The 22,256-nt window shown below is 42.8% G+C and overlaps 1 protein-coding gene across 7 annotated transcripts in view; it reads left to right on the forward strand.

Moving 5' to 3' along the window:
- The window catches only part of UBAP1 (ubiquitin associated protein 1), a 35,800-nt gene that overhangs the window by 3,285 nt on the left and 10,259 nt on the right, over positions 1-22,256 (forward strand). The window contains exons 1-4 of one of the 7 annotated variants that reach the window (XM_087885476.1): positions 1,857-1,973; positions 2,534-2,933; positions 20,930-20,970; positions 21,295-21,419. In XM_087885476.1, the coding sequence (XP_087741602.1) occupies positions 20,937-20,970; positions 21,295-21,419 (159 nt within the window). In that variant the 5' untranslated portion in view covers positions 1,857-1,973; positions 2,534-2,933; positions 20,930-20,936. Of the gene's footprint in view, positions 1-1,856; positions 1,974-2,518; positions 2,984-3,038; positions 3,603-20,929; positions 20,971-21,294; positions 21,420-22,256 lie in introns of those variants that run through there. The other 6 variants (XM_034441958.3, XM_034441959.3, XM_034441957.3 and 3 more) reach the window with 6 other exon arrangements.

The following is a 22,256-nucleotide window of genomic DNA, read 5'->3' on the forward strand; positions in this document are numbered from 1 at the left end:
CACTGATGCTCATATGTATATGTGTGTCTTTGTCAGTAGTGGGTTACTACCGGTTCGCCCCGGATTGGGCAAACCAGTAGCAGCGGCACCAGGAGGTTCTGCCCACATGCTCGGACACTTCTGTGCATGTGTGCGCACGCCCACGAGTAGCAGGTAGCAACCGGTAGCAACGGGATTTGAAACCCAACACTGGTCTATGTATGTGTATAAGGTGTGTGTGTGTGTGTGTATATATATATATATGTATATATATATATATATATATATATATATATATATATATATATATATATATATATATATATGTGCCTGTCTGTCTAAAATTCTTTTGAAAATGGGCATCAGAATTTAATTTTTAATGTGTCCTAGTGTTTACACAGAGAAAGTGACAATAAAGGTTATCCTATCCCAGTGATGGCTAACCTTTTAAGGACCAAGTGCCCAAAGTGCGCATGCATGCAAATATGCACATGCGCCCAAACCCCCAAAGTGCAATGTGCGCATCCCCCCCGCATGTTGCCCCCCGCACGTGCCCCTTGCGCGGCAGAGACCCAACAACCAGCTGGCTGGTGGGAGGTGCGCGCGCATGCGTGGAGCTGAACTTGGGAGACAGGTCACGTGCCCACAGAGAGGGCGCTGTGTGCCACCTGTATGCCATAGGTTTGCCATCACGGTCCGATCCTATCCTATTCTATCCTATCCTATCCTCTGGACATGGAAGTTTGGAGTATCCAGGGTGGAATAAATTATGATTAATTTAATTCAGGATAAATCTGTCCAGTTCTACTAAGGCAGAGAATTTTATGGTCAAAGGGATATTAGAAAGGTGCAGACAAGCTCTTGTAATCAGGAGGAAGCAAAATATTACAAAAGCCAACACTTATGAATACAAAAGAAGGAACTGTGTTTACACAACATTCTAAACGAAATAACCAACTGCATTTTAGTTTGGTGCCTGCTGTGAATGTGAGTTGTCCGATTAATTCTGCGCCGTTTTGCAATCCCAGAAAAATTTGACCAAATTATTCTCAGATTAATCATGGAAAATATGTCATGGAAAAGAGCCAGCAAGTGGGACCTATTTTCCAGTGAGCTAATTAGAAAAAAAAAAAATACTACTGAAAGAAAGGATTTCCAAAAGCATAATTTAAGTAGCAGCAAATTATATTCTTTTTAAAACTATTAGATTGGATTTGGAAAGAATGTTTCAGGCCACATGGAAATATAAATTCATACACCTGCTTGTTACTCTTTTATTTGTTTGCTGAATTTATAGAGTGCCGCAACCTGAAACTCAAGGTGTTTCCTAACACTTATAATGCATAGCAATGAAATAGCTGTGGTAAATTAAATTCAGATGGAGTTGAATTAAAATTTAAAGCACACAGCACTGGTGACAATTAGGCTATCCAGAATAACTCAGTTTTAAATAGTTCCTGGAAGGTTAATTGATGGAGACATTGAAGAGGTGTGGAATCTTGGGGCTCTCTGAGCTTGTTTTCTTGCAAATGTTTCATGACCCAACTAGGTAACATCATCAGTGCTAGAAGGGAGGGAGGTTTGTATACAAATGGCTTGTCAATGTTGATGGAATGTTCTTTGTGCTTCCTTGAATATGCTGTTGTTTAATGCTTGTTTGTCTTGAGTAGATTGTTCCTTCATTGGGGTATCATTTCATGATTGATTGTTGGTGTGGTATTAATCCTGATGTTAATCCCTGCTTATCTGGGTGTTGATTGTTGGCAAGGAGCTGTTTTGGTCTTTTTGTTTCCTTTTTAAATTTAAGAGGATTAGGAACCACCACGCCTCATCCTGGCTAACGTTTTGTTTGTTGCGTTCCTTCATGTCCTGGCAATTATCTGAACAAATCCCTGCAGTTTTCTTGGCATGTTTTCAGAAGGGCTTTGTTTTCTTCTTCCACGGCTGAAAGAAAAGGACTCATACAAGTTTACCCATCTGGCTTTGGGCCTCAGGTAGGATGCCATGCCCAATCTCCACTACAGATAGTCCTCAATTTACAACCATTCGTTTAGTGACGCTTAGGGTTGAATGCATGTCGAATACATGTCTTTTCAGTCATTGGAATGTGATGCTACTCAGATTGGATCCCGCAAATTGTAGTTCCATGTAGATTATGTTGCAATACTCCAAATGGGAGATGACCAGGTGACCCTAAATACAGGTAGTCAGTTAGTGAATGGTCACTAAGTGAACTCTTGTAAGTCAAGAATTACCTGTATCCTCGATTTACAAGAGCTCACTTAGTGACCATTCAAAGTGGCAACGGCACTGAAAAAAGTGACTGACCGTTTTTCACACTTACGACCGTTGCAGCATCCCCACAGTCACGTGATCAAAATTTGGGGATGCTGCAACGGTCATTAAGTGTGAAAAACCAGTCCCAAGTCACTTTTTCAGTGATGTTATCACTTTGAATAGTCACTAAATGGTTGTAAGTAAAGGACTGCCTGTATATTAATATAATCTATTATTTTTGTAGATCCCAAAGCCCAACCAGTTTTTTCCCAACCAGGAAGGAAAAAATAGAAAAACCCCAAAGGAGCTTCCCTCAGCTGCTAGTCAAAAGGTTTGGACCACATTTCCCATCGTCCCTTGCGAGCGAGCGAAGGGCGTTCCGCCACTCCGGCTGAAGAACACGCCCCCTTCCCCCGCTCTCCCAGCTCTTATTGGCCACCTGCTTCCGCGTCGCGTGACCGAGCTGGGCCCCGTTGGAGGCGGAGGCGGAAGAGGCGGGGCTGGGACGGGGAGACAAGATGGCGTCGCCCCATTACCGAGGATCGTCTGGAGGAGGGAGCCGGTGGGCCTTCGCCGTCGTCGGCCGCGAATTCTAACTCGGAGCCGCCGCGCCGGAGGTCAGGAAGAGGAGAAGGAGGAGGAAGAGCGGCCGCAGGGTCCGAGGCGGAGCCGCCGGGGTGAGTAGGCCTCAACGCCGGCCTCCCCTTATTTCCCGGGCGCCGCTGAGGTAAAAAGGCCGTTTTCTCCTCAGGGAGGGGAGGGGGCGCGGAGTCTGCGCAGGCGCAATACGCCCGGGGGTGTGACGCTTCGTTCCGCGGGTGGGGGGTCGTGAGAATCCGGCTCCTCCGGCTTTTCCTTCGGCCCAGCGTTGCTGGGGAGCCGGCCTGGATGTGCCCCGCCCTCCGCGTTGAGATTGGACTCCTCCGGCCTTTGAATGGGCCTCTTGCCGCCCTCTCGGCCCGTCGCAGCCGCAGCCGCCACGCTGAGAAGGTGGCTCCCCTTTGCCCGCTGCCTTTCTCGGACCGAATATGGGGAGGGGGACGGTTGTGGGGGGGGGAGAGAAAGAGGCTTGTGCGACCGAAGGGAGTTTCCGCAGCCTGACCTTGTTGGGGTGGATGAGGCAAAGAGAAGCGGGCAGGATATACTTCCTGGTTTGTGTGGTTGCTGCTAAAAAAGGGTTTGGGTGGCCTGGCTGGCAGGATCCACCCCAAACAGGAGAAACCCCTTCTAAGAGGCTGGACAACCATTTGTCTGCAATGATAACAGGTCGTCTTCCTGCTTTGAGCAGAGGGGTTGGACTAGAAGACCTTTCGAAGTCCCCTCCAACTCCTGTTATTCTGCTTTTGGTGGGTGGCCGTAACGATCTGTGGGGACAAGAAATGGGGGAAACTGATAGTACCCTTAGACTCAGCAATGAATATTATCAATAAAAAGGGAGTGTTTGTATATCGGGGTTGAATGGAGGGTGGTCTCTGTGGGTTGGTGGTTTTCTTGCAGACGTTTTATTACCCAACTGGGTAACATCTTCAGTGTTAGAAGGGAGTGGGTGGGGCTTGATCTCTGTTTATATATGGGAGTGTTGGAAGAAATATCCTTCTGGGTTCAGTTCCAAGTGGGGGGAAAAGACACTGGAAACATGGAGATGGGCTTGGAAAGATGGTTTAATGGTGGGCAGGATCACATGGTTTGAGTTCCTGAGCAGGGAAGGGATGGTGAGAGTCCATGGGTTTTATGCTGTCTCTGGGCTTTGAACTTCCTGGGGCACAGGAAGAGTATCCTGATTGGTTGTCAGACTCCCAGGGGGTAGGGGGTCTTAGCTAGCCTTGCTGGCTGATGTAATCTTCCCAGGTGCCATGTGGTGAGTTTCTGTTGCTATATTGGTTCTTTGTATTGCAGATGGGATGCTGAGGCCTTAATGGCCCATTGACAAAGGTGGAGGGAATGAGTTTCTACCTCCCTTTTAGGGGGAAATATTCTGCCTTTATAGTATATCCTAAAATATTTAAATTTTCTATGAGAGGGGTGGGTTATAACTTCCAACAGGAGCTTACTCTGTCATTTTGGTGGGGGGTGTCGTCTTGATATTTCCTTGATCAGGGTATTGTTTTCTACTTTTCTACTCTGGTACCAATAGAAAAGTTGTATATGAAAGAATTGAAAAAAGATTCATAGCTCGGGGTTGAACTATATTGGGTCCTTGGTGTTCTCTGAATTTGGTTAGTTTGCATTTGGGAAATTTTTTAGCTTATTCAAAGAAGGTTAAAATACAAAATGTCAAAATATTTAAAAAAGGGAAAAGCAACAAAAAATTAACAAGAAAAAGAAGAAGAGGCTTAATGGTTAGTCTTGGTTGTTTTCTTGTAGACATTTCATGATCAAACCAGGTCACATCATTGAAAGTGTTAGTTGGGCAATGAAACATCTGCAAGAAAACAAGCTGGGAACACCAAGGGCCCCACAATCAGTGTTATAGTCTGCAATTTTAATGACTAGACCATATCAGTCTCACTTTAGAGATAGTTTGGACTAGGGTCTCCAAGTTTTATACTGGTCTTTACATTCTGTGATTCAATTGCCTGGTACAAATTAAGGCAATAGCTCTCCGGCAGATGATTGCTCTTCTCTTCTTCCCCGCCTCCCCAAAAGAATAGACATACCAGTAGTTTTGTAAGGGTAGGAACTACTGGGCCTTGATGTTTTCAGAAATTAAACTCACATTTTTGGTGAGGCCTTGAAATACTTAACCTTTCTGCAATAATACCTAAACCTTGTGTTTGTGTTGCTATAAATTCATGCACACTTGGCCAGTTATGATACCATTCTATATTTTATATGTGAGAAAGTCCCTAAGAAATATTTCTACATGTTTGTCTATAAATCAAAGGAGATAAAACTTGATTTTCAAGGTGAGATAACTTGTTCTTTTTTGAATGAGATTTCTTAATCATGCAAGGGTCCTTAAGCACAGTCTGAAACATACTTAAAGATCAGAAGTGAATTTTAACTCGAGGCAAAGCCCTTTCTGAATTGGGAAGGTGACTCTTCACCATTCTCAAATAAATGCAGGCCTCCTGTTATCTCAGAAGTATTTTGCCAGACAAAACCTGGTCTTTTCTCCTTGAAGTAATCACAACTGGTATAAGGGCATGCATCTGTCTCACACACTGAGATTCTAATCTATAACCAATAGAGATGGAAAACTCTTGTATAGTGTGGGTTATAAGGGAAGTTGCATATTAACATATTGTACGCTTTTTTAATTTTTGGGGAATGGGCGCCAGTAAGGAATTGGATTCAATCAGTCACTGCTGATCATTGACTAATTACTCAGCTAAAACTTTTTTTATGCTACCTAGATGACATTAGTCCTGTCGTCATCCCCTCAGCAGGCAAGTCTAGATCTCCAGGTTACAGTTCAGATGTTATAATTTATCTGTGAAATGATCCTTGGAAAAGTTAAATATTAGGAGATATCCTCCCTGTCAGAACAGGATTTTTCAGCCTCTGAGAGGAGAGCTACTTGTGCGCGGCCTGCTCTGCAACTTCTTCCTCCCTCCCCGAAGCATCTTGTGCTTATTATTTACTGTGTTGCTTCTCTGATCAGCAGCTGAAAATCCTCTATGGCTGGCTGAATTCCCTGCTGAAGGAATTCTGCTCTATGCCTGTTTGGTTTCATCAGAAAATTCTTTCAGCCAGAGCTGAAAGGAGTCTCTGACAAAATCCAAACAGGCACAGAGTTCTTTCAATCAGTCTCTACAGGCAGCAGCAGCAGCTTGCAACATTTTCTGCCAGCTTCCCCAATGACTTTCTGGGGAAACCGGCAGAGAAACTTGTAAATCACAATCACATGATTGCGGGGTGCTTGGCTAAGCGCAAATAGGTTGCAAAGCACACAGATCATGATCACGGGGTGGTGTGAGACTGTCTTTAATTTGAACTAATTTGAATTAAATGAAGTTGGAAGGCAAGGCCCATCTTTATTACACAAGTCCTTATTGTCACAGCTGGAATTTACCTTCTATGATTCTTTTTATTTTTCTATTGGTCAGAATGGGAAACTAGACTTCTAAAATGTTTACTGGAAGAAGTTTAAGAGACTTCCGAAGGTAGATTGTGTAACAGTTACACACATGAACAACAGGTTTTGGAAGTTTGTCATAAATTCTCACTGTTACGTAAGCTGAACTGCAAATATCACGGGGTTTTCCAAATAAATTTGTTCTCAGTACAAATTTGCTAGGGTAGTATTAATTGGTAAAATAAAATAGTCACCTTTTGAAACCTAACACCTAATAGTCATTCTCAAACATGAATATTTCTGAAAGCAGATCTGTTGCCAGATCTGACTAAAACTTTCCAGAAAGTCAAGATTGCTAATTAACAATGTCAAAATATTTTCAAATTGACCAGTTTCGAATTTGAAACACTTACTTTAAATGTGAAAAAGGATGCTTTGATCCTTTTGGAAACTTCCAAAATGATCTATGAGTCTTGTCTTGAACTGAAAAAAAACTAGACTTACATTCAAAATGGAGTGTGTCCCATGCTCTGTGCTTTTTAGAAAATAATAATTATTAAATTTATTTGCCACCTATCTCTCCATGGAGCTGCTCTAGGCGGCTTGCAACCATAAAAAAATCGAAGAAATAAAAAAAGTTTAAACGAGCAAAAGTAAAATAATAGAATAATAAAATAAACAATGCTGTGATTATGGACTGAGTCACTGCTGGCAAACTTCTCCCCTGGTGTTAGCTGTTCCAGTTATAAAAAGGATAATTTTGTAAAGAATGTTCACAAAAGGGCAGAGGTTTTCTTTCTGTATTTTTTTTTTTTTATTCTTGGCTTTTAGCTTTGCATGAAAGAGATATAACAGTTTGTCATGTGTGCGGATTAAGGATTGTTCAGCGTTACTTTCTTACCGGTTAGCCCAAATTTGAGATTTATTGTTACCTTTTAACATGGATAAAGTTCACAGTTTTATGCTTCCACATTTATCATAATACCATATGTTATACTAATTCAGTTCCGTAAAGTTAATATCAGATTGGCTAATTCACCCTTCTCATTTGCTGTTTGATTACAATACATTTCTTCCCCTTGGTGTGATCTGAAGCACCTGAATTCCGATTTTTTTTCTCTTTCTCATATAATTGTCACATTTCCCAACATTGTCCACTATATAGGTACAATTGCTTATATGTTTTTTTAAAATAATAAGTGTTTCAGTAGTGGCTATTTAATGCTATGTAAATAAGAGATTCTTACACCCACCGAGAAAGTTGGCTAAATATGGATACTGGTTTCAGTTGTTTGCTCTTTCAGTATGACAGTACGTGGCAAAATAGTACAGAGTTGAAATGCCAAATTATTCAATTATTTCTCATTGCAATTGTTTGGCTAGCCCAGTAGAATCCAGTTATCCCTTTGATTTTTAATTCCAGACTGTGAGTGTAAATACATGTGGAGTGTATCAGAGAAGCTAAATTCCTTGAGTGTGCTTTTCTTGTAACTAATAATACACCCCTGTATGTTCATAAAGTATTATTTTCTTATAGTACAGTATCATTTCTGTTCAGTGCCTTAATCACAGCATGGGATAAAGCTACCTTTTAATGAAGTGGAAAATTCTTGCACTGATCAGAATATTGATTTTCAGACTGTCCAGCTCGCCTAATTTTCCTGTGGTAACTTTTTATCAAGACAGTGCAGTGATTGAGCTGGGTGTATCTCAATACAAGGAATGCAATTAGTCCTTAATTTACAACAGTTTGTTTAGTGACCGTTCAAAGTTACAACAGCACTGAAAAAAGTACCTTATGACCATTTTTCACACTTAGGACTGTTGCAGCATCCCCATGATCACTTGATTTAAATTCGGGTACTGACAATTGGTTCGTATTTATGACGCTTACAGTTTCCTCGGATTATGCAATCATCTTTTGCAAACATCTGGCAAGCAAAGTCAGTGGGGAAGCTGGATTCACTTAACAACCGTGTTACTAATTTAACAACTTCAGTGATTCACTTAACAAATGTGGCAAGAAAAATCGTAAAATGGGGCAAAATTCATGTAACGAATTTCTCACAACATAAATTCTGGGCTCAATTGTGGTCAGACGTTGAGGACTCTAGCTGTACTGCGTGTCTTTTAACTTTGCTTTCCACTGGGTGTAATTTCCTATTTTGAACTCTCTGTTTTCTGTCTGTATGATTGATAACAGAGTAGGGTTCAGCTCCTTATATGGAGATATTGGCCGTCTCTAGAAGGTAGGATTTGCATAGTGGTTTTGTGAAAATTGGCAAATTTTCTCCATAGATTTTAGTTTTTATTTTTCTACCTTTTAAAGCCAGGTTATTCAGTTCATGAGATGAAGGAGGCCTTTCATTAGGTCTCCTCATTCCACTCTAGTTATGGTGAGAGAAGTCTTAAAATGAAATAGTGCTAGTCCTCGTTTAGCAACCACAGTAGGGAGCTGTAACTTGATTGTTAAGTGAAGCAGCAGCTAAGTGAACAGCAACTGTGTTTATGATCTTGCTTCAGTCCTCCTTTGCTTTACAGACCCACCATGGTAAAGGCAAGGAGTTGGTCATAGTTACTTTTTCATCAGCCATCATAAGTGTAAACAGGTCCGGATGGAGAGCGGCCCTCTGGCTGAGGGAGATCCTGTCTGGAGGAATCCTCCAGGGAAGTGATATTGATAGGGTCAATAGATCCGCAAACCAGTTCCGTCTCGGCCAGTGAGGAGCTACAAGAAGAACCTCTGTGCCTTCCTCCAGGATCTTCCTGATGACCCTCGGTATTAGAGGTATCAGGGGAAACGCATACAACAGACCTTGGGGCCACGGACAACGGAGGGCATCCGTCCCTTCAACCCCTGGTGATCGGAATCTGGTGTAGAACTAAGGAAGTTGTGCATTCTCTGGGCTGGCGAAAAGGTCTACCTGAGGTGGGCCGAATCTGGCTGAGAGCTGTCAGAACAGATCTGGATGAAGTTTCCATTCTGCCTGATCGATGGTCTTTCTGCTCAACCAATCTGCTTGGATGTTGGAGGACCCGGAGATGTGCTCCGCCCGCAGGGAGGACAAGTGTCTCTCTGCCCAGAGACCGATTGCCGCAGCCTCTCGCGTCAGCGCTCTGGATCAGGTGCCCCCCTGACGGTTCATATGTGCTTTGACGTGACATTGTCCGTCAGTAACAGCACGTGTTGTCCTGACAGATGACGCTGGAAATGGTGAAACGCCAGATGAATGGCTCTCAGTTCCAGCCAGTTGATGTCCATGAGGTCGTGTGGAGACCACCGACCTTAGGTCACTCGGGATTGCAGGTGAGCACCCCATCCAAAAAGACTGGCATCTGTGGTAAGGATCAGGTGGGTATGCTCCTTGAAGGAACAACCAGGGCTGTCAATGTCCACCACTCCAAGGATCTGAGTACCTTGAAAGGAACTCTTATCTGTTTGGGGGAATTGCTGAGGCCCGCCCATTGACTTGGTAATAGGAACCATTGAAGAAGTTGGGAATGCAATCTCGCCCAAGGAACAATCTATACGCAAGATATAATCTTGCCTAACAATTGGGAAAGAAGCATCAAGGGAACCTGTCTGAGGGTTCTGACTTGCCTTATGGTGGTGCGGATGCTGGAACAACGTTCCTGGGAGAGGAAGACGAGGCTGGCCTGAGTGTCGATCCATGCTCCCAGGTGGACCAGGTTGGTGGAAGGGGTCATATGGCTCTTCTCCCAGTTCACCGTAAACCTGTGGTCTTGGAGGGTTTGAACCATGGTCTGGAGAGCTAGACTCGCCTGTTGAGGAGACGAAGAGAGAACTAAAATGATGTCCAAATAACATAGTAGATGTATGGGCTTCATTCGCAAGTGAGCAGCCACCACGTCCAGAAGTTTTGTGAATACTCTGGGGACGGATGAAAGTTCGAAGGGCAGAGCTTTGTATTGGTAGTGCAGTCCCGCGTAGGAGAACCTGAGGAACCTCCTGTGGGCCGATCTGATGGGCACGTTCTCAGAGATCTATAGATGTCAAAAGATCTCCCTGTCTTATCAGCCCAGAATTGTGTGCAGGGATTGCATTTTGAAGAATAGGCCCTGAAACATCTTTTCAGAATTCATCGAGAACAATATTAAAAACTTTTAAAGGAAATATTTGTAGCTTGGGATTGAAATGAGGGGTCCTTGGTGCTCTCTGAGCTTGGTTGCTGTTGGTTGGTGGGGTTTTTTTTGCAGATATTTCATTTCCCAAACTAGGTAACATCATCAGTACTAGAAGGGAATGAGGTTCACTCTCTTTTTATATACAATATAATCCCACTCCCTTCTAGCACTGATGATGTTACCTAGTTTGGGAAACGAAACATTTTCAAGAAGGCAACCAAGCTCAAAGAATACCAAGGACCCCCTCATTAAAAACTTGATTTGGTAATAGTTTGCCAACTGTATGTCAACTCGCAAAGCATCCCTGGCCTGCTTTCTAGTTGCCATAGGCAAGGAGGATGGGAAAAGGCAAAGGAGCAGGGTAGCCAAAAAACCAAAAGCACATTCCAGAAATATCTCTCTCAAGGCTATCTCCCAGGGTTACCCACAGTGGCTGGAGGGGCTTCTGTAAGGGACACTGTAAGGTTTCCATTCTGAACTACTTTTCAGGTTGGCAAATTCATCTTTGATCAGATTAAGACCTTTGGGGGAAATGAGCCACCCTGAGTCTCCGGAGAAGGGTGGCATATAAAAATTAAAAAAAAAATAAAAATCGAGAGGCCTAAGTAATGAATTATAAGGAATACACACTGTGCTTTGGGATACTGTGTGTTTGTGAGATAATTGTTACCCCACTACTTGGATGAAGCTGACATGAGTGATGCAATCAACTTGAAGATCAACTTCCTGGAAATGAGATTCCAAGAGCTGATTAATATAAGTAATAATGATGATGTTGATGTGATCCATTCAGTCATGTCTGACTCTTGGCGATTCTCTGGGCCAGGACTCGCCACATCTTCTGATCTTGCACTGCTTCTTTGAGTTGTTTTATGCTCCGGCGAGTGTTAGCTTTGATGGGGTCCGGCCACCGTGTTCTTTGGTGGCCTAGTTTCCTTTGACCATTAACTCTTCCCAACATAATTGCTTTTTCCAGTGAATTCCCCTACATGACATGGCCAAAATAAGTGAGTCAGTGTTTTGTGATCTTACATTCCAGTGATGTGTCTGGTGTTATGCACTCCAATACCTGCTTGTGGGTCACCTTTGCTGTCCAAGGAATACCGTAGCAGGCGCCTTCTCCAGTCTCGCACAGCTCAAACGAGTCGATTTTCTTCCTGCTTTGCTTTTTTAAGGTCCAACTTTCACAACCAGAGGTAGCTCCGGGGAAGATGGTAGAGCGGGCTAACCTACATTTGGTTGCCAGGATGTCCTTGGTTTTCCAATAACCTGATTACATATTTTTAGATCCATCGCCTTCCAGTTGTTAGGCAGAAGCAACAGTGTGCTTGATCCCATTGGTCTCAGCCACAGAAAAACTGGTCAAATCATTAACAGATTCAAGTCAAAGTTCTTCCCGGCAGCCTGAATTTGCTCTTCCAAAACTTTTAACAGTTCTTGCGTAAAAGGAAGGTGCAGAAGGAAAAACTTGTTACAAGCTGTTCCCCTTATTCCTTTGTCAGGAATATGTGGACTCTAATAGACCAGCTCCTATCTGAGCAGAAGGGGTCTAAATCTGCTATTAAATTTACACTGTGTGTCCCTCCTCCCCTGCAAGGCACTTGATTAAGAAGGTGGGTGTTTGACCTCTTCTCCAAAGCACCTGAAAAGAAGCAAAGGGCGGAAGCTCCTGAGAGGGAGAGCCAACCTGGAAATAAAGAGAAATCGATTGAGGTTTGGGACGGTATAAGGATTCCTGCTTTGGGCAGGGGTTTGGACTAGAAGACCTCCAGGCTTCTCTCTAGCTCTATGATTCTGAGGTAGACCAGGTCAAGGTACAGACATAAATGCTACTTAATTGTAGAACAGGTAGTCCTCAACATAAGTGAGCCCCAAATTACTGTTGCTAAGCAAGACAGCTCAGTTTTGCCTCGTTTGACGACTTTTCTTGCCACCAGGGTTCAGTGAATCACCACAATTGTTAAGTTATGAGTACAGTTAAGTGAATCCAGCTTTCCCCCTTGACTTTGCTTGCCAGAAGGTCGCAAAAGGGGGACACAGTGACTGTCATAAACGCATAGCAGCTGCCAAGCTTCTGAGTTTTGATCAGGTGACCACGGGGATGCTACAGTGGTCGTAAGTGTGAAAAATGATCAGAAATCCCTTTGTCCATGGCGTCGTAACTTTGAACAGTCACTAAGAAAATGTTTGTAAGTCAAGGACTAACATGTATCTTGGAGAGGATTTCAAGAGACAAGTTTCTCTCTCTCATCTCATACTCAACACGAAAGTCAGGGTTATTTTGAGTTTCTTTCTCACACATCATTCCTTCTCTGAATTGTGTAATATTTTCTGCAAGTTCCCTCCTTAACAATTATTTCATATATTCCCCAAGGTGCTTCCCATATTCCTTCACAGAAGAGAAAGGAGGCAGGGCAGGGAACCTTTTGCTTTTTCCTTCAATTTGACGGGGCCGGTACTTATGCCCGTCAGTTTTCAAGTCTCGTGAAATATGGCAGCCTCCTGTGAGGCGATGGGCATACTGACTCAGTGCCGTAAGCCTTTCCAAACACATGCCTCTGTTACTCATCTCCTGTCAGTTCTTCCAATTCTTCATTATTCGAGGTAGTGAAATATTTTCTGAACTTCTCTTTAGGTAAATGCCTTGGTAATAATTTTCTTAACAGAACAATTAAAACAATGGAATGGCTTCCCTCTGGAAGTTTTGGGTTCTCCAACACTGGAGGTCTTTAAGAAGAGATTGGGCAACTGAACAGCCATTTGTCCAGAATGGCATAGGACAGGGATGGCGAACCTTTTCGGCATTCATTGCGTGGAAACTTGCATGTGTGTTCGGCGGGGCTGTGCTCCGGAAAAGCCGAATTTCTGGGTTCTAGCTGGCCAGTGCATATGCACACACCAGTTTTCGACACTGTTGCATGCATGAAGGACAATTGATTGTCGTGCACGCATGTGCACCAGAAACTCGGAAGACAAATAGGCAAGGCCGCGCGTGCCAGGCGGACATGGCTTCCTGTGCCACTTTGGGCACATGTGCCACAGGTTCACCACCATGGTTATAGGATCTCCTGCTTGAGCAGGGGGTTGGACTAGAAGACCTCCAAGGCCCCTTCCAACTCTGTTATTCTGTAAATTTCCCAGACAGCCACATTCTACAGTCCATGGAAATAGTTGATTGAATTCAGTGTTTAGCATTTACCTAACTCTTAACTGTGTACCACTTTGATTTTACTTAAACCTGTAGATATCCGAAGAAAATTAAATCATGGCAACTGGACCAAAGTTTATTAAAACTGAGATTTTGTGGCTCATCCAAATAACTGGAAATTTTGGGCAGGCAGAGAGTCGTCTCAGTTTTAGTAAACTTTGGTCCAGTTGCCAAGATATAACAAACCTATTCTTAGATGCTTTTGGCCTGGATGATTGAGTCTTCATAGAGGTAGTAGATTTTTAAAAGTTCAGTCGAAAGGTGAAATAGGTTCTCATGGTAGGGAACACCCTCCTTCTCCAGAGGGGTAATATTAAAAGCAAGGTTCCAAAGTGGGAGAAACAGTCAAAGAAACTAAGCTAAGTGATGATTTGAGGAGGGAGGAGGGAAGGACACATACAAGAAACAGAAAGAGAAACAGGTTATAAAAAAGGAGAATGGATAATAGCCTGGACTGTAGAACTGGTACCAAAGGGCCTCCTTGAGGGCTGTGTCCAATTTTCAGCCTCACCCTTTAGGAAGAGTTCAGAGAAATCACAACAGATTGAAAGAAGGCCAGTAAAGGGGATGAGAGAACTTTAAAACTTAAACCCTCTGAAGAAAGATTTAAGGAACTTCTCAGTCATCCAGGTCCTGGTTGTCCCAGAGGTGCTTTTTCAAGAGACAACTGGACTTTCTGGTTTTTCTTTGAAGACGTTTGGCTTCTCATCCGAGAAGAATCCACGCATCCCATGGATGGGGCTTCACTTGTTTGCCCTGTTTCTGGCATGCTTCGGACCAGTGCCGGTCAATGGACCAGGGGTTGGGGACCGCTGTCCTACGAGACAGCTTGATAGCTCAAATTTAATTGTGCTGACTTGAAGATTATTGTTGGAAGGCCAGGTTAGGGACAGATCATTATGGACAAAAAACTGAGGTTGCGAAGAGCCAACACGGGCTTAATGTCCCATAACCTTCAAGATGGTTGTTCTCCAGCAGATCAGGAGTGCCATGAGTTCCTCTGGTTCATCTGGAATTTCTTAAAACTGAGACATTTCATTACTCATCCATAACTGGAAATTTTGGGGAGGCAGAGAGTCAGCAAATGTCATTCATTGTGGCAAAGAACCTCTGGCTTGTGATGTGAATACAGCCATTGGCTGAATTTCCACGGCACACTACAATTGTGTAGTTTGTGGGATCCCATTGATTGCCTTCACACATTGAACAAACCGGGTCCTCACTTAATGTGGTTTGTTTTAGCGTAATGTATTGCAGATTTTGGCCAACCCAGATTTACTGAGCTAAACTCCAGTCTAAGCACCACAGTTGCTCTTTTAATCTTCCTCAAGGTTTTTTTTAATAAAATATCTGGATTGCCAAGGAATGTCAGGAAATAGCTTGAATAGCTGCATAATTCTTGGGTTTGGGGGTGTATGCCAAGAACAAAGAACCCTCCTTGCAAGGAGAGTTACCACGTCTCCCAAATCTGCAGAGGGCTGGGAACAAAAAGGCCTTTGAGCTGAGGCTGAATAGAACCTTTTAAATTTAGCCCTGTTTCTCCAAAAACCACCAGTCATTTATTTGTAAGTTGGATGCAACAGATCTGCCCTCTGGGTCACTTACGTTTCAGCTACCGGGAGCTGGCTGGAGAATTCTGGGAGTTGAAGTCCACAAGTCTTAAAGCTGCCAAGTTTGAAGACCTCTGCCCTAGAGGTTTGTGGAAACCAAATGCTGCCTTGTACACAGCTCCAGAGAGGCTGAATAGAAGAGACAGTCGTTGCAGGTAGCCCTGGACTTACAACCGTTCGTTTAGTGACCATTCAGAGTTACAACAGTGCTGCATCTTAAGTGGCTTATGAGCATTTGTCACACTTCACAGACTAGAACTCACCATCTCCTGGTGATTGGTCCAAAGTCACCCAGCTTTTGTGCTTAGTGCAGGGCTAAAACTCATTGCTTTCTGGGGATTGGCCCAGAATCACCCAGTCAGCTTTTGTGTCTAAGGTGGGACTGGAACTCCCTGTCTCCTGGTGATTGGCTCAAAGTCACTCAGGCCAGTTTTCGGGCCTAATACAGGACTAGAAATCACCATCTATGAGCATAATAACCCTTACAAAACACGATGCATCTTATTCGTTGGATAATGAGAAAACTTCAGTTTGGAAATACGAAATGACACGGTTCAAAGATGAAAAAAAAATCGTATTTCTCCAGACTCTCAATCGGCTGAGTTTGCGAACAAGAAGTAAAGCAGCCTCTGCCACATAAATTCAGTTGTGATCCATCAAATTGTTCTGTGTAGCTTTCAGCTATCGGTACAACCTATTTATAGAGAGAAGATTGTCTTGCATAGGGAGGAATGATGCCAACAAGTGGCCAACAAATGCAGCTTGTCTCTGTGTTTTATGTGCCGACTTAAAATTGTAATAACAAGCTGTCCCAGTTGCTATAGGCCTTTGCAAAGTATCATCTGTTTTGGAATTAAGTTATTGCAAAAGTTTTACAATTACATTTTCACCCCTTTTCCCCCCCCACCTCCCCCCCCAACCTTCCCAACCTCCCTAACCCTCCCTAACCCTCCCCTCCCCCCAGACTTCCCTATAATATACTCATAATCATGCAGAACCCTAATATAACACTTATATATAAACTTGAGCCCCTCCCTCCCCTGTATAGTTTTTCTCTTTATCTCATTACTTTAAAAAATTTCTAGTACATTGTTTTCAAGTAAAAGCTATTTGATACTTTCTAGTTTGATATTTGTTCTGAACATATTCTATCCACCTTTTCCATTCCCACTCATAAGTCTCTTGTGAACAGTCTTTTAAATATGCTGAAATCTTCGCCATCTCTGCAAAACTGGCCATCTTCAAAGTCCATTCCTCGATAGTGGGCAAAGCTTCATTCTTCCAGTATTTACCTATCAACAATCTTGCCGCTGTTATCATATACAATATCAATTTTGTTTCACCCAATGTAAAACCCTTAACTATACCCAATAAAAACAGTTGTGGAGAAAATTGAATTTTTTTCTTCAAAACATTCTGCATGACCCACCAAATTTTTATCCAAAAAGCCTTAACTTTCCTACTGGTCCACCAGACATGATAATACGTAGCATCCAAACATTCACATCTCCAACATTTTGGCTGAACATTAGGGTACATACATGACAACTTTTTGGGATCTAAATGCCATCTATAAAACATTTTGTAGAAATTTTCCCTCAGGTTCTGCGACTGTGTAAATTTAACATTCTGAACCCAAAGTTTTTCCCATGTTTCCAGCATCACTGGTTCTTCAAAATTCTGTGCCCACTTAATCATACAGGCTTTATAATGTTTTGCTAGAAAGAGATTCAGAAACTGAATTAGTTAAAGACTGTAGGAATTAAGTTGACTATGGTGCTAACCGAACATCTTGTTATCCCTGATCCGGTTTGCCTCAGTTGTGGTTTCCAACCATATCACAAAAAATTAGAAAATGACGCTTTAACACTAGTCTGTTTTAAATTTGATTTTAAGATCAGGTGTATAAAATTAGCTATTTCCTTTTGGCCATTTAGCTTGTGAATTTTGTAGTACAGATAGTCCTTGGCTTACAGCCGTTTGTTTAGTGACAGTTCAAAGTTACAACGGCACTGAAAAAAGTGACTTATGACCGTTTGTCACGCTTACAACCATCCCAGCAACCCCAATGTCGGGTGATCAAAATTCAGTTGCTTGGCAACTGGCATGAACTTATGACGATTGCCATGTCCCTGGGTCACGTGATCATCTTTTGCCAGCTTCTGACAAGCAAAGTCAACGGGGAAGCCAGATTCACTTAACGACCGCATGACTAACTTAACAACAGCAGTGATTCCCTTAACAGCTGTGGCAAGATAGGTTGTAAAATGTAAAACAGAACTCACTTAAATGTCTCGCTTGGCAGTGTAAACTTTGGGCTCAATTGTGGTCGTAAGTTGAGGGCTAGCTGTACTTGGACTGTGCTGTACAAGGTCACACACTTGAATGCCTCATCTGGTTGTCGTGTTCAAGCAAGAGAATGTTGGCTTTTGCAAATAGAGCACTGTTTTAAGGCAAATTATGACCGTGTCCATGTTTGAATCAGAATAGAACTGGAAGGATAAGGATAATTTTATTTCTATACTGCCCCTCTCCCGAGGGACTTGGGGCGGTGTACAGCCAGGTAAAACACAATACAAATATCACAATTTAAATTTAAAAATTCTTAAAAGTATTACATTTAAGGCCAAAATTAGCTAAAAAACCTAAAAAATTTAAGAACTCCGAATTTAAAACTCAATTATGAAGCTAGCCCTGCCTGTCGGAAGAGCAGGGTCTTAAGAGCACAGCGGAAAAGTCGCTCCCAACTCCCAGGAAGGGAGCTTGGAGAGCTTCTAGTCCAACCGCCTCCTCCAGCAAGTGACCCTGTACCATTGGCTAAATTGCTAAATACACGAGTCTTCAATTTATGACCACAATTGAGCCCAACATTTCCGTTGCTAAGTGAGAAATTGGTTAGAGTTTTGGCCCATTTTAAGTTAAGTGAATCACTGCAGTTGTTAAATTAATCACACGGTTGTTAAGTGAATCTGGCCTTCCCCCATTGACTTTGCTTGTCAGAAGGTCGCAAGAGGGGATCACGTGACCCTGGGACACCGCAACTTTCAATTTGAATCTAGGTTTACAATTGGAATCAGAGTTGAAAATGTGTGTTAAGTGCCTATTAAAAAACATGACCAGGGATCAAAGGGATATGTCAGGGCTGGAGGCCATATTTTCTGTTGGATCTTCAGGCCTGCCACATTTACTACTGTGGGAATCTGGGAGGGGGGATTGTATGGAGCAAGGGTGATACATAGTCATAGTAACATTCCTTTCCCTGAGAGTCAAGGACATCCTGCCCTGCACCTGGAGGGGAGTGACTGGGAGGCATCTCCAGTTGGGACTGTGCTTTGATTGGGGCAGGGACTTGCACTTTCTTTTGGGTGGGGAAAACCTGGAAGCATTCAGATTCGGGTTTTCCCAGTTGTGCCAATATGTCATCTCTTATAAATAGAACTTTGAGGAACTTCTAGCCTTGGAGTCTTCTTTCGTTGGAGGTCTTACTTGGAACCTGACATTATAAATATGAAAATATCTGCTGGTTTTATTTGCTTGCATTTGCTATTATGGAGATGAAATGTAAACTGTCAGCCCCGATAACCAACTTCGGTCGAACAGGGTAATAACCAAAGTCAAGGCAACAAGGTCATTAATGCAATTTAAAATCTGCTGATCATTCCCTCCCCTCTTAGGCTGTCAGGGTAAAAATAGCGTTCAGGGTCGTTCTTGAAAGGAGCTGATTCAGCTCCTAAAGCACTCCAGGATATCTCTAGCTTGATGCTAAGTCATATTTCAAGTTTTAATGAAAACAAATATGAAAAAAAACCCCACCTGGTTAAATAATTGTGTTGCATACAATGCAATAACTTCTGAAAATGGCCTTTGTGTATAAACACTAAGTAAGTCATGTGATACCAAACAAGAAAAATATACTTTTATTAGAAAAGATGATGGAATCCTGCTGACCAATGAATAAACCATGATTTAAAGCATTGAACTGACACCTCCTGACCAGCCATGTCAACAAAATCCACCCTGGTTTGCCATTGTAGTGGGATTTCTATTTTATTTTCGTGTCTACCCTTAAGTCTCCCAACCTTTTTTAAAAAACAATTTGCAGTTGAGCAGAATAAATACGTTGAAGACTTAGCTTGATGTACAAGTTGCCTAAGTAAGGTTTGAAGAAAGCTTTCAAAAGAATGCAGTGGTACTCAGCTATTAGAGAGTGATAGTTTATAACCCACTAGATACCTGGATGGGCTTTAAGTTAGACTAGGATAGTGATGGTGAGCCTTTTGGGTTCAATGTGTCCAAAATTTAGAAAATGCCTAATTTGACTCTCCTCTCCTCCCCTCCCCTCCCCTCCCCTCCCCTCTCGCCCTGCCCTGTCCTGTTTCTCCCTCCTGTCTCTCCCTCTCCTCTATCTCTCTTCTCTCCCCCCACCGCTCTCTCCTCTCTTTCCCTTCTCTCGCCTGCCTTTCTCTCTCTTCTATCTACTATATCTCCTGTCTGTCTCTCCCTCCTCCTCCTTTCTCTCCCTCTCTCCTCCCCCTTCCCCCGAATCTAGAAAGTCTAGGACAGTGTGCCACAGCCAATTCGCCACAGAACAACTTACTGCAGGACAAAAGTTACACTAACATCGAAGAAATGGTAAAATAGAATCAAGAAAGGAAGCAGAAGGAAGGGTAACCTGAAGTGCAGATGATCAAAAAAAAAAGAAAAAAAAGAATTAAATAATTCAATAACATTGTTGAATTGTCCCATGGTGAGCTGGCCATGGTGAATTGGCAGCAATAAGTTGGCTGTGGCAAGTTGCCCCACTCCCATTGAGCCTCGGTGGCGCAGTGGTTAGGGTGCAGTACTGCAGGCTACTTCTGCTGATCACTGGCTGCCAGCAGTTTTGGTAGATTGAATCTCACCAGGCTCGAGGTTGCCTCAGCCTTCCATCCTTCCGAAGTTGGTAAAATGAGGACCTAAATTGTTGGGGGCAAGAGGCTGACTCTGTAAACCGCTTAGAGGGGGCTTTAAAGCACTATAAAGCGGTATATAAGTCTAAATGTTTATTGCTATTCCGAATCTAGGCACTCTGAACAGCTTCACTTGCTAGCATCCCTGAGGCTGGGCCAGAAGTGGGGAGCCAGGCCTCCTCTTCATCCCTAGTACCACTGTTGCCTCTCAAATAGGCCGCCTTGTACTGTTTGCACACAGGCAGGCCCCATTCTCAACCAGCCTCCAAAAACCACACGAGAACAGGGCCTGCTTTTGAGAATAGTTGCAGCATGTTGATGAACCCCAAAACCTTGGGCTGTGTCACCTTTGATGCATGTGTCATAGATTCACCACCCCTGGACTAGGGTATGGAAATCAGATATTTGAAACCCCAGTGGACATGTCCCCATAGTCACCAGCAGCAAAGCTCTCAACTGTTAATTTTGAATCATAATCTCATTTGCAGGATATCTAGGCCACTCCAACCAGCTGTTTGGACACAGCGCCATTCCCTTAATCTGATTTGAGGATTGAAATTCATATCTGAGAGTCCAAAGTTAAATCCAGAACCACACAGTCTTCTTATAAAGCAGGGCTTTGGGGCATTCCTGTTGCGTGCATGAAGCTGGACCGATGCCTAGAATGGAGTTTGTCTTATATGTCGTGTGCTATAACTCTTCTGAAGGTTGCTAATTCTGCTTTTTAAAACTTGTCTTTCAGGTTCTCAATGGCTTCTAAGAAGTCGGGGTCTGATTTTCACGGTAAGTGAATGGCCACAGCTGGACCTGTGTTACCCATCTGGATGTAGTTTCTCCCTGGTTATTAAATGAAGGATTCTGACCATAGGATTTAATTACTCGTGGAAACATAATAGACTTTATAGATAGTCCTCACCTTACAACCATAACTGAGCCCAACATTTCCGTTGCTAAACAAGAGAGTTGTTAAGCGAGTTTTGTCCAATTTATCACCTTTCTTGCCAAACTTGTAAAGTGAATTCCTGCAGTGGTTGAGTGGTTTTAACCATAAGTAGAAGATGTGCGTTGATCAATAGTTGCTAAATCAGTCTGACTTCTTCCTTCCAGGGCCCTTCAGTTACCTTGATGATGTTCCATTCAAGATAGGAGAAAAGTTCAGAAGACCAGCGAAAGTTGGCCTCCCGATTGGTTTCTATTTGCCAGACTCTCCACAACTGATAAAAGAAGCCCAGGTGAGTCATAAATTCTGGACATTTTTTTTAAATAAATGATGCTTTAACCTGTTTAATCTGCTGAATCGCAATTGAAATGATAAGGAACATACTGTATAGTACATTATAGTTCCTCACTCATGTCTCTGATGAAACTCACCACAGTTTAAAGCTCTTCTCTAGTTGACCTTGTTGGGTTGATCCCTTAAAACGGAACTGCTTCGACTTGTTTGCACGTCTGCTGTGTTGTTTGTAGAAGCCAAATAACAAAACAATAGATCTGCAGTTCAAGTTGTCAGTACCTCTTTGTTAATCATCAGGGAGAACCTATGTGGAAGTTGCAGTCAAAGGAAGAGATGCTCTTTGTTTTTGAAGTTCCTTTTCTTTTGAAGATTTTAGATTGGTAGAAAAAAAATGTTCCAATGTGTCCTCACAGCCAAGGTGTTTTTGACTTCATACTTGGCCTTGGCAGAAGTCATCTTAATAAGGGCTCCTTATTTGGCTCTCAGTAAACTACCCAAAAGGATCTGATGGTGCATTTCATCAGTAGGTGCTTTTCCTTTAGAGGAAATATCTTAGCTTTTGGACTACTCCAGTATGTGGGGTCCTTGGTGTTCTCTGAGCTTGGTTGTTTTCTTGCAGACATTTCACAATCCAGCTGGATAATATCATCAGTGCTAGAAGGGAGGGTGGGTTTACTCTTATTTTATACACGAATATATAAAAATGAGAGCAAATCCCATTTCCTTCTAGCACTAATGATGTTATCTGGTTTGGTAATGAAATGTTTGCAAGAAAACAATGAAGCTTGGAGAGCACCAAGGACCCCATGCTCATTCTCCTCCTCCTCCTCCTCTA

The sequence above is a fragment of the Pantherophis guttatus genome, chromosome 2 (genome assembly GCF_059756535.1).
Source record: "Pantherophis guttatus breed Tessera chromosome 2, ASM5975653v1, whole genome shotgun sequence".
Taxonomy (NCBI): domain Eukaryota; kingdom Metazoa; phylum Chordata; class Lepidosauria; order Squamata; family Colubridae; genus Pantherophis; species Pantherophis guttatus.